Genomic DNA, 14,941 nt, shown 5'->3' on the forward strand with positions numbered 1-14,941 from the left:
TGTGTGAAGGCAGACTAGGAAGTATGTTTGGCAGTATAGCGCAGTTTGGGGTCATTTGAAAAAGAATGCACTGCTTTGAAAACAAAACAAAATCCATTGGCAGCCAATTGTTTTGCTCTAGTTTGTGCAAAGAATTCGGTAGTACTGGTGGACCCGCTAACTCTGGTACGCTTGGGCAAATCCCAATTCAGCTTCATTGTTCTGGGCTTTGAGCACAGGTCTCACTAAAGGATGTTGAGCCCTCAAAGCTAATGTTTCTGACATTTTGCTCAGAAACATGCACGACTAGTCTGCACGAAGTACTCATTCTAGTACTGCTGCGCTGTTGATGCCCTTATATGGCCCTGTCCACTCTCCCTGTGTGTAATGGTCCACCTCATGGTTTCTCCTGCATCTTTGAGGAGCTGAATAAGCTGCATTTATTATCTTAGCCAGCAGTAGCATGGAAACTATCAAAAAGCAAAAGTAGAGAAAAATCCTTCAGGATAGATAAAGAGAAAAGGAAATATCTGTGGCCAGCACCTGCAAATCCATTCTCTTTTTGGGGGATGTCTTGTTATAACTTTCATTTGCACCAAAGCAGGTGAAATTCACAATTCACAGCAGATTCATAATGGTTTATGCTTCCTAACTGGATAGATCGATATCTCTGAAGTATACCTGTCTTGATGCAGGGCCTTCCTGCAATATTTGGATGGACTTTGTATTTACAGCATGCAATAAAAGAAAGAAGAAGACCGACCAATCTTGCAGGACAAACAGGCCAACATACATTAAAGGTACAATACAGAGAATTAATAGTAATTATATACAGTAAAACGTGGAATCAGTCTTCTTCTTCTTCAACCTTTATGTTTGTGAACTTACCTGGAATCTGAATCAGTGAGGCTTTTTAACAGATAGACCTCAGAAAGTGAAAGTCAACAATATCAGATGTACTTTACCTTCCACCGGTTCCCCTAAGGTTCGTGTCTCCACTTTTATTTATTCTTTATACAAATGAGAGTCAGAACCTCGATCAGGACTGACATATAATCAAATTTGCAGACGACTCAGTGGTCATCTCTCTGCTTCATGATGCAGATCGTGACCCAGTTGTAGATGAATCTCAAGCATGGTGTGGACAGTCCCTTCTAAACATTTAATGTGTTTAAAATGAAGGAAATAGTTACTGATTTTAGATAAGTTGGAGAAGAGGTTGGAGCATATAGTTAAATTGTGTAGCAAAGTGGCAGGTACTGAAGTTAAATGATCCTGACCTCATGTACAGAGGGAGGGTGACCCTTAAGGCAGAAAGGATTTGGGGTGATGGCACACATCCTTTGTTTCAGAGTATCAGCTGTTATCTTCAGGGAGGAGGCATTTTTTCCCTCGGTGCAGAAAAAAATCGATTTAAATTCTCATTTGTTCCTACGACTATTACGTTTTTTAATTATGTGATTTGTGGTTTTTTGGCTTTATACTTTATGTGTGTTATTTATGCTGCTGACTACAAATCAAATGTCCCCCTCGGGGATAATAAAGCTTGTCTTGATCTTGAAAGCCATCTCAACCTGCACTGCATGTCATGCATGTTGCACAAACAGACCACCAGAGGACCTCAAACACATCATCTTAATGCAGATGCTGTTAATTTCCGCCTTAACTGAAGTAATTAATTTAATTAATAGATTGATTTCTTTTTTTAAAATTATTATCTTTTTTTATAGATAGATACGTCCCGTATACTAAAGGGGTCACACATGGTTTATTTATTCTTTTTCCTTTAAATATGTGTCTTTACGTTCAAGAAGGCAACAATAAAAAAGCCTCACTGTATGCACACCTTCCCTTCACAAAATGCCATTATCTCCATAATACACTGTTTAATGCTGCGGATTGTGTGAAGTTTGGCTGTTTGCTGGGTGGGTGGATGGATGGATGGATGGATGGGTGGGTGGAGGCGGTGCCCCTGCAGGCAGCAGACAGGCAGGCAGGCTGGGCAACAAACAGACCGCAGAGAAACATCCAGCAAGGAGGGGACACCGTCAGAGACCAGGAGGAGGAGGGAGGGACCGACAGACACCGAAACAAACGGCGCTGACAATACCGCACCGGTACCGTCGTGACAGCGGCTGTGGGCAGCACGGAGCGGCGTTGAGGGCCAGCGTTTTCATCCCCTGTATGTTCAGAAACAGGTGAGGGTAATGGCAGCACGGCGGAGGGTTACTGTGGTCGGTGGGGACGCTGTCAGTGAGCACCCCGCCCGCCCAGCTAACTAGCGGATGATGCCTCTCTCCCCTCGGCCTGGCTGAAGCTAGTCAGCCAGTGAAATTGGTCAGCTTTGTATGAGCTCTGTCACTAACTAGCTGTTTGATGGTTTTGCCATAATCCGGAGGCTGGATCCAGGACCTATATAAAGCTAACAAGTAGCCTAAGCTTCTTATGCTGTTTGACTTGTGGCTTAGTGCCAGTGTTATTAGCTAGCCATCTCTCAGGCTAGCTTAGCGGTACTGCAGTGCGTGCGTGTGTTTGTGTGCCTGGCTGTGATTATCTGGAGTTTTATAAATGAAATCTCTCCGATCTCGACAGACAGCCATCAGTACACCAGAGGCTACATAGTATCACGACAGTCATATAACGTGCTGTTTTCTCCAGTGTAAACACAACCTCTGAGGCGGCACCTTAATGTTTTGACTTCAAACCTCTGTTTTGCCTGGCTTGTATGTTTTAGCGTGTTTAACACATTTACACAGACTGGCACACAATGACCTCTGTTTTTTTTTTTTGTTTTTTTGGAAGACTTAATGCAAACCTGTAATCTCAGTCTTAAAATCTACTTTTTACAAGCTTCTGCATTTGTTTTGCCTGCTAAAAAAGGCCCTAAATTAGTTTCATGTTTCATCCTGAAGTCACGGTGCCTGGCGATGCATTAAAACTAATCCTACTATTTTATCCTCAGGAGGTGGACAGTGTTACCCAGAATCCAGTTAATATAATATCCAAAGCAGTGAGATTTGTTCTTTTCAAAGAGAATGAATCTTCTTCTTTTGCCTGCTCCCTTTAGCAGCTCCTCTTCCTCCATCTCATCCTGTCGCCACCATCCTCCTCTATCACGCCTACTCTGCATGTCCTCAGTTACTATATCCATGACTACACTACATCCTGTAGTTTTCCTCCTTTGTCCGATATAGCCACGATCCCTCCTCTGCATATGTCCAAACCATCTCAGCCTTGCCTCTAACTTTGTCCATGGTTTTCACTCCCAACATTTTTTTAATCATTTGTGTTTTGCTTTTTTTCATCCTGTAACTGGCAGCCCGTCGTCACAATGACAGCAGAGGAAACCATAAATGTGAAGGAGGTGGAGATCATCAAGGTGATCCTGGACTTTCTCAACTCCAGGAAGCTGCACATCAGCATGCTCGCTCTGGAGAAAGAGAGCGGCGTCATCAACGGGCTCTACTCAGACGACATGCTCTTCCTCAGGTAAGTGAACTCAGTGGTCACTCTGTACAGACTAGATACAGGTGTGTAAGAATTACTGTGAAGTAGGAGCAATGGGAAACTGTTCCAGTCAGTCCAGTAAGTTTAGTGTTTCTGATAGCATCTTCTATGGTGAGGATAGTGTAACACTGCACCTCCACACTGGATGTTTGAGTGCTGCTTTGGAAGTAAGCCAGTCTGCTGAATCTGAGTATTAAAATACATTTTAGTGGTTCACCAAATAGTGTCAAGTTTCTGTTATACGCTGTCATTTTGTTGTAGTAAACACAAGATATTCAAAAAACCCTTATGTTACCGTGAGTCTTCTCATTCATAGGTCACATAAATATTTTGTTTCAGGCAACTGGTCCTCGACGGGCAGTGGGATGAGGTCCTGCAGTTCATTCAGCCTCTGGAGTGCATGGACAAGTTTGACAGAAAAAGGTGAGGCTTCCTATTCTTTTATTGCAGCTTTTCACATATTCAGTTCATTTTACCTATTTGACACTTTGTCGCTGATAACTAAAACAAACAGGCGATGTAATGTTTTCCTAAGTGTATGTAAAAATAGTAAAAGGACTGAATTTTGCCACCAGGTTTCGTTACATCATCCTCAAGCAGAAGTTTCTGGAGGCTCTGTGTGTGAATAACGCCATGTCTGCAGAAGACGAGCCACAGCACGTAAGTCAGAAAACTAAAGACTGTCATCAAAACCTGCCAAACAAAACCTGAATTTCCAACCTGTATAGCAGTCACGTGTTGTTAGGCTGTGAACAAGGTGGGCCACTGTCAAGATAAAAACAGGTAAAAACTGTTTGTAATGTGTATTGTTTGAAAAGGAAACCGTGGAAGTCTGCTTAAAAGCTCTCTGCTTATAAGTGGGTGGGTTATGTGTGTGGGTCTGTGTTTAATGGTGGCAGCACTGACATTTAAGGAGTGACTGATGGCCACACTGCGGTCAGAGCTTATCTGGATTAAGCTCTTTATTTGCTCCTTTGATGAAGTTGTTTGCTGTTGTGGATAAAACACTTAACAAAGATCATCTGTCCACCTGTGACAGCTGATTATGACTGTTTTCTCCCTCCTTGTTCTGGATCGCGTACACCAGTAGGACAGCGTTAGGAACAAGGATCAGGAACACATACTTTATAGGCTAATGCTACGGTGGTACAGTGGTTAGCACTGTTGCCCCCCAGCAAGAACGTTCGGGGTTTGACTTCGCCGGCCGGGGGCTTTCTATGTGGCGTTTGCATGTTCTCCCTGTGGTTGTGTGGGTACCTCGGCTTCCTCCGACATCATGTTTGGTTAATAGGTCGTAGTTACAAATGAGAGCATGAATGGTGGTCTGTCTCGATGTGTTAACCCTGCGATGGACTGGCAGCCTGTCCAGTGAGTACCCCACGTTTTGCCCAGTGACAGCTGGATTGGGTAAAAGGAAAATAGATGGCTGGATTTCTTGGTAATAGATGGGTTATTACATGTACCAGACCAAAAGAGTCCAGACATATTTAACTTTCAGAGCCTTTTTAAATGTTTTGCAGAAATAATATGTACATAATAAAATATTCACATTGTCATAAACTCCCCTGCTGAGGCTATAAAAGATTCATATGAGAGATGATTCTAATTTCTCTGTTAGTCCTAATTGCTAATAATTTGAAGTCAGACACACACTATTTTGTATAATCAGACAACCAGACTTGCATGAAAACTCCATCTATCCTCTCAAATTAGACTAGCTGTGAGTCTGCTGTAACATGATGTAGTTGTGGATGCTGCCTGTGATGCTTTGTCGGAGCCATCGTGTCCTGTTAAACTGGATTAGCTCACACTTCTTTGGACATCTGTGCATATCGTGTACTAGTGAGCATGCTCACAGTTAATATTGTAGCTGGGGGTGTGTATTACTTGTGTAACGGGCCTGATTGTGTGCTGGTGGTGATTTTTCAGCGCGTGGCAGTGCGAGAGGGCAAAAACCAAAACAATAGTGTGCTCTTTGAGAGAAGATTGATTCTGTTTTTTAGAGGAATCGTCTCCTTGATCATCTGTTACATAAAAATATATATTTCATGTGTTTTCAGCTGGAGTTCACCATGCAGGAAGCTGTCAAATGCCTCCACGCCCTGGAGGAGTTCTGTCCGTCTAAAGACGACTACAGCAAGCTGTGTCTGCTCCTCACACTCCCTCGCCTCACAAATCATGCTGAGTTCAAGGCACGCAGTCTGCTGTTACAGAATAAGACTTGCATAATATCGAAGCAGCAGGAGGAAACTGTCTATGTATTTTCTTTTGTGTCTCATTTCTCTGTTGGCGTCCCCTCAGGACTGGAACCCGAGCACGGCCAGAGTTCAGTGTTTCGAGGAGGCCTGCACCATGGTGGCCGAGTTCATCCCCGCAGACAGGAAGCTGAGTGAGGCTGGATTCAAGGCCAGCAGGGATCGACTATTTCAGCTGCTTCTCAAGGGAGTCCTCTATGAGTGCTGTGTCGAGTTCTGCCAGGTGTGAAACGCTAAAATTTAACGTAAAGACTGCGGCCTGAGTGAGTTTGTGCCTCTAACCGGTCTTTCTCGGACGCTTATGTGCAGAGCAAAGCGACGGGCGAGGAGATCACAGAGAGCGAGGTCCTCCTGGGCGTCGACATGCTGTGCGGTAACGGCTGCGACGACCTGGACCTGTCGCTGCTCTCCTGGATGCAGAACCTCGCCCAGACCGTCTTCTCCTGCGCCTTCGAACAGAAGCAGCTCAACATCCACATAGACCGCTTGGTCAAGCCTGCTAAGACTGGCTACTCTGATCTCCTCACCCCGCTCATCAGCAAACTGTCGCCATACCCCTCCTCCCCCCTTCGCCGCCCGCAGTCCGCTGACACCTACATGTCGCGCTCCTTGAACCCAGCGCTGGACGGGCTGTCCTACGGGCTCTCTGGCCAGGATAAGCGAGCGAGCGCCGGGGAAATAGCGCCGGGTAAAGGGGTCTCTCCGATGTCCCACTCGTTTGCCAACTTTCACTACCCGGGAGCAGGAGGGCAGAGCTTGAGCAGGAGTCTCATGATGGAGAGCTCCGACTGCCACAGCATCTTTGAGGAATCCCCTGAAACGTAAGAGCTTAGATTTGGAGCTTAAACAGATTTCCTGTCTCTAAATCTTTTCCTAGAGATACAAAAAGGGAGCAAGATCCATTATTGATGTTGATTTATTTGATTGATTTTCTGGGGTTTGTGTTTTCTCGGTGAAGGTCGAGGACAGACACACCTGTGGATAAGATGATGGGCTCAGCTGGAGCCCAGAACACGCGTCCTGCCTCAGCTCCGGGCGAAGACGCTCCGTCAGCTGGTTCTGCTGACAGGAATGAGGTAAACATCAGCGACTTTTGCTTTTTGAACTGGTTAGGCCTGTTGCATGCGAACACATTTCTAAACAAGTGCTGTGTTTTATTAAGCTTCCCTAATTGTTTTCTTTCGTTAATGGGTGTTGCCTACAGTACCAGTTCCGATTAGTCTGTATTTGGTATTTTAGTCTTTCTTCACTTCTGATTGGCAGCCCAGGTTTTGTTATCTAGTGTGGATGAGAGTGCATTAAGGAAATCGTACATACACATTTGTATTATGCTTTCTAAAGTCATCACTAGCTATTTAAACATTAATAATATGCTCTGTAACGATCGCTTTGTGTAACCAATGAGGCTGGTGGATCCAGGTCATGATCCGGGGTCAGTGGGGACATGTGGCTCGAGAGCCTAGGAGCACAGCCACAAAAATGATTCATCAGTGCCCTCGTGTTGCCCGTAAACACATCGTGAACACAGTATCTGTGTCTGTCTGTCACATGGTTTCTATTCTGGGGCCTCTTGTGCAGCTCAGTGTGAAGCTGGTGCTTTCCTCTGCCTTCCCCGTCACCTTGGAGACACACAAAGAGGCCAGAAACAGAAGCAGACTTTGGGACCTCTGTGATCTCACAGTCACGTCCCTGCCCTCTCTTCCTCTCTGTTCGCTGTCCCTTTTCCAAGCTGGCGCGATGCCAGCGTCTCTGTCCTCCCCCCCAACACCCGGTAGGTCTGTTCCCATCAGATTGCGAGGACAGGAAGCAGAGGACAGAGGGGGGAAATGATCTGTCCTCAGCTCCCTGTCTGACCCCTCCTTCCTCCGCTGATACCTGAACTGGCGCGGAGCAGGGGTCACATGATCACACTTCTGCCTTTGAGCAGTGTTGAAGCTGCCTGGTGTGGCTTGGTTTGTGCAGCTTTTTCTTTTAAAGCGTTACATTAGAACAGTTTGCATTGTTTCTGCGTGAGTTTGGATGTCCACTGTAGAGATGCATTATGTTGAATATAATGGAAAGTACATGTCAAAAAAAGTAATTTGTTTTTGGCTGATATTTCGACCCGGTTACTAGTTTTTAGATCAAACTGCTCTCAACAAGTTTTGTGATTTCATTTTTTTCTTGAAAGTTTTTTTTTCTTTTACTCCTCAGCTGTTAAAGGCTGCTGGTGTATTATTGTCACCTTACTGGGCGGGGGGCGTAATCACCCAAGTTTGTGAATACGGTAACTCAAGGATGAGGCGACCTAGGATCTTCAGATTCATACCCTAGAATCTCAGTGACCTTTTCAGTCAGAGGTCATGATTTCTGGAGCGCATCGCTGCATAGTCTTCACAAATTCAGTGTACTTGAGAAGGCAGACATCTGTGACATCAGCTGATCTACAAAACTGTGCAATTCACAGTGAAACAATCTGAATGGAAATCTGATTTCACATTGAACTGAACCTTTAAAATGAATGAAGCAGTAGAAGAAAGTCACGGTTGATGAGTAGCTTCATCAAAGCCACCATCATCCTGTAAACTTCATTATGGTGATCCTCTGCGACGGCAGGCCGGGTCAGGTCTGGTGGAAACACATTTTGATTTCATGGTTAGTTGCAACACCATGTTTTACAGGTTATCCCTTCAATTGTGTGCAACATGATGCAGCTCAATAAAAAGAAAGGTATAAATAATGTGCTTCTAATATTAAATATTTATGCTTCATTCCCAGCTTCGTGACTCAACAGAGAAGTATGAGGAGTTTTATCGCCAGCGCCTCCGCGTGCAGCAGCACCTGGAGCAGAAGCAGCAGCAGAGGCAGATGTACCAGCAGATGTTGCTGGAGGGAGGGGTCCAGCAGGAGCCCCCGCCCAGCGACATGCAGCACAGCCTCACAGAGAAGTTCCTCAACAGGTACGAACGCAGCGAACAAAATGACTTAAATGCTCTTTGCAAGATGAGGAATGTGCGTTCTCTGTTTGCACATTCAGCCAGAGGTGTGGTTCACACAAAGAAACAAAAGCAGGCGCATAGACATGGACGGGTGGCGTCTACTTCAGCACTATAATCATGCTGTTTACAAGATCTTTTATTTGTTGAAGCTCATCCTTTCATTCACAAAAACTTTCTTATTCTAAAGTCCCGTCCTGCTTTTTTGTATCAAGTCAGCTGAGTCAGCTAAACTGCTGACTCAGCCTCCGCAGGTAACGGCCTGATTTTCAGGGCTTCCTGTTGGGTTTTTGGATATTCAGGCCAAGACTTCCTGTTTAGTCTGCCGGCCATTGTTTTCAAATGTGGATAAAGTGATAAAAGTTAATAAAGCAGATTCTCCATTAAGCATTAGTCAAGTTTGAATTTGAGCAAATGCAGTCTGCCTTTAGCTCGACTTTATGCCTGCACATGACCAAAACCTTCAAATGTTATCGGTCATTAGAGCCTAACAGATGATAAATGGAAACCAGAAAGCTTCCAATACTAAAAATTTTGCTTGCTTGCAGATTCTTCTTATTCATATACAGATATCTGTCTGTAGACTGCATAACCAAAGCATTTTAAAAACTGAATTCTTGTTATTTCTTGTTATATGCAGTTGATTTATTCATTTAATCTCATCCAGCAGCTATATATATAGCCCTGCAGTTGTTTCACTGTAAACACGTGAAGGGTTGGGTTGTACCAACAGTGCAATGCAGTAGCTTAAACTGGGGAGAATGGACCAGATCCCCAAAATGAGACTTCATCTCACAGTTCGGGGAAATATGGTACAGACAGCTGTTCAGTCGTATGGCGCACTTGTCATGGTAGTTGTGGGACAGCTTGCTGAAGTGAAGCCTGCATGACATTGACCGTCGTATAACAGCAGAGGAGCAGCTGTCAGAAAAGGTTAACATATTAAGGCTCTTAAAAACGACGAGTCCCATGTGGATTCGCTTGCATGGCACACCCCCTCCTGTCTATACTGCACCATCTGCTCTAATCAGCTACAACATAACACATGGGACCACCACCTCATGTGTGTTTGTGTTGTACACAATATTAGACACAGTTTCCTCTCAAAACTGCAGTAGCATTATGTTATATGTATATTTTTACTGTATGTTCTCTAACCACAAAACCACTTCAGTTAGCTTCAGCTCAGTGATTAAAAATGAGGTGACAAAATAGTTTTTTGTTTTTTCTTCTTCTAGCGGGACAAAAGCTCTTTGATTTGCCCTCAGAGACATCCTCCCCATCCTCCCTCTCCCAGTCTACGTAGCACTCTCAATTATTCACAAGGCTAGCTGTGAATAATTACATTAATATTTGAGTTTTCCTTTGTAGTTCTAACCAGGCTGTCGGCCTGCAGGTACAAGTCTTTAGTAGAAAGAAGAAAACAAGTTGCCTCTTTGGAGACAGAACTCGTGTGTTTGGTTGTTGCAGGTCCATCCAGAAGCTGGAAGAGCTCAACGTGGGGATGGAGAATTTGGGAGAAGAGGTAAAATCTCTGACGCAGCAGTGTAATGGCAACGGGAACACGCCCGCCTCCGAGGACAATAACAACCCTCCGTCTGTAACCCCCGAGCAGAGCCGGACCCAAGGGGGAGGGGTGCTCAGCAGCACCCCGCAACGCACCGTAGGGGGTCGGCCTGTGCCGCCTCCAAATGAGTCCCCTGTCGCCACAATGAGGTTTGTGAGTTTGCTTTTGTTTGTTTTTTGTTTTTTAAACCTGCTTGTTGAATTACTGGCCCCTGTTTTTTGTTTGTTTGTTTGTTTTTTACAGTGGGCAAAAACCAAAAGGAGGCCAACAAGGTGACTCTCCAGGCTCTTTATCCCGAATTAAAGAGGTAGGGACGGACACACACACACACACACACACACACACACACACACACACACACACACACACACACACACACACACACGGTGACAGCAGAATGACAGCCGTCATTAGAAATAACAGTTATGACAGACCTGGTGTTAATAATCAGTTTCAGGTTGTTACTCAGGTGTTACCCTTAGTTTAGCTCTGACCTTGTGTGGTGTGATTTTAAAGTTCAGCACATTCTCTGTTGTTTACATTGTACTTTAAAATGATCCAGTGTAATGCTAATTTGGCTAAGCGGATTATAACAGTTTTATCTGAATGGCAGTGATGTCACAGCAGTATGCATGTCATAGGGTAGAGAAGATCAGATGAGATTACGGTGCTGTAATCTCATTGCTAATGTGTGTTTTTCGTATATGGCGTGTTTTCAGGGTGACAAACCAAAAAGCCTGTTTGTACCGGTGCATTCTTTGGAAGACACTCAGGCTATTCGAGCCGTTGCCTTTCACCCGTCTGGAGCGCTGTACGCTGTGGGCTCCAACTCCAAAACGTTACGCGTGTGCGCTTATCCAGAGACGCTCGACACGAGGTAACAAAAATCAAAAAAGTGAATGTTAAATGTTAACAGATGTTCTCTTTTCCATTTTTTTTTGTTTAGTATGATCCATCACATCTCTGTTAAAACCCATCTTTTTGTTTCTGATCCTTTAAAATATGAGTGAAAAGTAGACTTTTTAGTACCTTTTAATGACCACATAACAGCCAGCAACTAGATGTGCAATACACATTTTTCCCTAGCGACTGGTGGTTGCCATGTGGTCACTGATCTGTCAGTTAGCTTATAAACCTCTCTTCCATATTAGTTAAAGTTAGTGTGTAAATAGTTGGAAAGTTCAAACCAGTAACTGTTTATTTTCATCTCTGCATACAGTAGCTGACCACCTTTTCCTCTCCTCAGTGGTTCAAGTCCAACAAAGCAGCCGGTGGTTCGCTTTAAGAGGAACAAACACCACAAAGGGTCCATCTACTGTGTGGCCTGGAGCCACTGTGGGCAGCTGCTGGCTACAGGCTCCAATGACAAATATGTCAAAGTGCTGCCTTTCAGCGCAGAAACGTGCAACGCCACAGGTAAGTGTCCTCAGCGTGAATGTGTGGTGGTCGTCCCGTTTGTGGCATTGCCAGTGTTCTCATTTTTGTTTATTTTTGTGCATCCTAGGCCCAGACCTGGAGTTTAGTATGCATGACGGTACCATAAGAGACCTGGCCTTCATGGAGGGGCCTGAAAGTGGAGGAGCCATCTTGATCAGTGCCGGGGCCGGAGACTGTAACATCTACACCACAGACTGCCAGAGAGGACAGGGTCTGCACGCCCTCAGTGGACATACAGGTAACTGCTCCATCCCTCCATCTGTCCAGCACAAATCAAAGTGGAAGTCAGAGAGAGTAAGGATGATGCTGAAAGTGGACAATGTGTAATCTCTCTTCAGGACACATCCTGTCTCTGTACACGTGGGGAGGCTGGATGATCGCTTCCGGCTCTCAAGATAAGACGGTGCGTTTCTGGGACCTCAGAGTGCCCAGCTGTGTGCGGGTAGTGGGAACTGCTTTCCATGGCTCAGGTTTGGCTCGCATCATGTGTTTCACCTCTTAATATAGCAAGTGTTTGGGAATTGTGAGCCAAGATACCAGAAATAGTAAATGTTATCATTGGTTCTGTTGTTCTCGATTTGAAAATAATGACAGTTCATACAACTACACCCCTTCTTTACTACACAGGGAGTCCTGTTGCCTCAGTCGCAGTTGATCCTAGTGGCCGTCTCCTAGCAACAGGACAGGAAGATAGCGCATGCATGCTGTATGACATCAGAGGAGGACGCATCGTCCAGGTGTACCGGCCGCACACCAGTGACGTTCGGTCCGTTAGGTTTTCCCCTGGAGCGCACTACCTGCTCACTGGTTCCTATGACACAAAGGTTGTGGTCACCAACCTCCAAGGTATGTCTACCTTCAGAGCGCATACAGTGGTTGCATCTGGATATGATGTGGTATAGCTACAATAGTTAAAACATCTGTAACAGCACTTAATTCAATAGAATCACTTCAAACAAAGTTTAAAAATGTTTCATTAAAAAGCCACTCTTGTTTGATCACTAACATCTGGGGAAAAAAACAATCTTTTGAGTCTTAATAATCAGAAGTAATTGTAATAATAATAATTATAATGATGATGATAAGTATGCCTGTTTTATAGAAGGTTTCCCCACCTCCTTAAATAAAATATAAATTAAAAGGATGATTGTGAGATTGGCTCCAGGTCTGCCACTAGAGGGGACTGAGTTACATCATAGGTGCATCACATTTGGACGTGTCCAAGTTTTAACCATTGAGCTGTAGATTCGAGGTGAAGTTGGAAGAATTTGGAGGTAATACTCCTTTATCATTATTCCATTCATTTTGTGCAATGTCCCAACATTAAACAACCCAGAGCAGGATGCTACCACCAGCATGTTTGACAGCTGGTACAGTGTTCTTAGGGTTGAACGCCTCCAAATATACTGCACCTCTTGTCACTGTGGCCAAATAACAATCTTTGTCTCGTGTGACGGTAAAGAGTTTGGTTTGTCCATGTGGGCAGCTAGTTAAGATGTCGCAGATCCTTTAACACCACATATTAAAAGATTTAAGAGTGTATGTATATATTTGAGGCCACATGTTAGCGCGTGTCTGATGGTTTTCTGCCTCCTCCTCCGTCTCTCTAGGTGACCTGACCAAACAGCTGCCTCTGACCGTGGTGGGAGAACACGGTGACAAAGTGATCCAGTGCCGATGGCACACACAAGACCTGTCCTTCCTCTCATCCTCTGCTGATCGCACTGTCACACTTTGGACACACAATCCATAACACACACACACACTTGTATGCGCACACACACGCACACACACACACATACACACAGAGCCAGTTGTTTCTATCTGACACATTCCCCTAAAATATTACTGCTCCTCTGCATTGTAAACACTGACCCACCCTTACACACACACACACACTCATAGGTACACAAACTGGTGAACAAGCCTTTCCCTCCTGTCTGTAGTAAAGCAAATGGGACTCACACCTGGGACACATCAAAAGTACACTTGTTGCATGTTCTCCTTTCTTGATCACCACACTGAGGAGTAAAACTGCAGGATTCTTCGTCGTTCTTCGTCCTGTAATTCGCCCTGCGTTTTTGCTCTCTGCTCACACCAATCAGTTGCTGCATGTCCTTTTTCCTAAAGGGATGAGTAGGAGAGACAGGACAGGAGTGCTTTGTTCATGATGGTGCCTTCCTTGAGTTCGCAGTTTCCATAACAAAAAACAAAAAATCAAAAAATGGTCCTTTTTTTAATATCAAATTTTGTTAAGTCATTTTGAGAATCATACATTCCTCTTTTTGCATATCATTATTTTTTACAGCTGGTGAGATGCTGCTATTGTTTAAGAAAGACAAAAATTTGATGTAAAATGTAGTTTTTCCAGTGTTTCAGTGGTGAGCTTTTCCTCTCGGGAGGCCGAATCTATGGAAGTCAGGCTATCTCGTGCTTCCCCGTGGGGTGTCTAACATTACTGTATGCACTGTATTACTGCAGCTCCAACTGTGTAAACGAGCTAGTGTGTTTAAATTTAAAATCAGTGTTTGTTTTTTTGTTTTCTTTCTCTTTTTTTTTGCGCTGAAGCTGTTCTGGTGTCTTTGCAGTGGCTTGCTCGTTACTATGTTAGTATCAAAGGGAAGTACAGCATGTGATTATTGGTTGGGCGCCCTTGCATACAGTTTGGATTTGGCTGTGTTCAAAAGCTTTGGCTTGTCTACTGCTGTGTGTGTGTAATGTCAGTAGATGGCAGTCTTTTCCCCAAACAAGGGTCTGACCGTATGCACAATGGATTCTGGATGGACGCACGGGTGTTTTGATATTTATTTAGAACCAGTGTTTGGGGCATATGCATATTATTTTATTTTTTATTTTAACCTGCGCACTTTGTCCTTTTAACATCGTCTTCTAATATTGACTTACTTGCAGAGATGCATATTTAAGTTTATATGTTAATGTATAGTATATATTATTTTAACAATGAAGGCCAAACTAATACGTACATAGATGTATTTATTTCAGTTGTGTTTATGTATGTACAGTTAGTTTGTTTTTGAAATGCTAGTGGCTCTTGTATTAAGCCTTGTTTTTAAAAGTGACAGATGAGTTCAAGCTAACTGAAGTCTGACTGCTGGTACTTTCAATAAAGTGTCTTTTACACAAACTCTGCATTTTGTGTTTTGCTTTTCTTCTTTGGATTAAATACTTGATGCTGAACATTTTCAAATAAGTCACGATGG

At 44.1% G+C, this 14,941-nt stretch overlaps 1 protein-coding gene across 1 annotated transcript; it reads left to right on the plus strand.

Moving 5' to 3' along the window:
* The first annotated feature begins 1,968 nt into the window (after positions 1-1,968).
* Positions 1,969-14,865, plus strand: wdr47a (WD repeat domain 47a). The gene is made up of 17 exons (XM_085254751.1): positions 1,969-2,177; positions 3,299-3,468; positions 3,826-3,909; positions 4,062-4,146; positions 5,547-5,678; positions 5,788-5,964; positions 6,051-6,562; positions 6,700-6,817; positions 8,499-8,680; positions 10,187-10,432; positions 10,527-10,590; positions 11,003-11,160; positions 11,530-11,699; positions 11,788-11,958; positions 12,059-12,190; positions 12,348-12,566; positions 13,331-14,865. The coding sequence occupies exons 2-17, from the start codon at positions 3,311-3,313 to the stop codon at positions 13,471-13,473; spliced, it is 2,751 nt and encodes a 916-aa protein (XP_085110877.1). The 5' UTR covers positions 1,969-2,177; positions 3,299-3,310; the 3' UTR covers positions 13,474-14,865.
* Positions 14,866-14,941: the final 76 nt, after the last annotated feature.

Source organism: Mchenga conophoros, linkage group LG18 (assembly GCF_057382185.1).
Source record: "Mchenga conophoros isolate Kocher_MC1m ecotype Shallow Benthic linkage group LG18, M_conophoros_male_GT1.1, whole genome shotgun sequence".
Lineage (NCBI taxonomy): Eukaryota > Metazoa > Chordata > Actinopteri > Cichliformes > Cichlidae > Mchenga > Mchenga conophoros.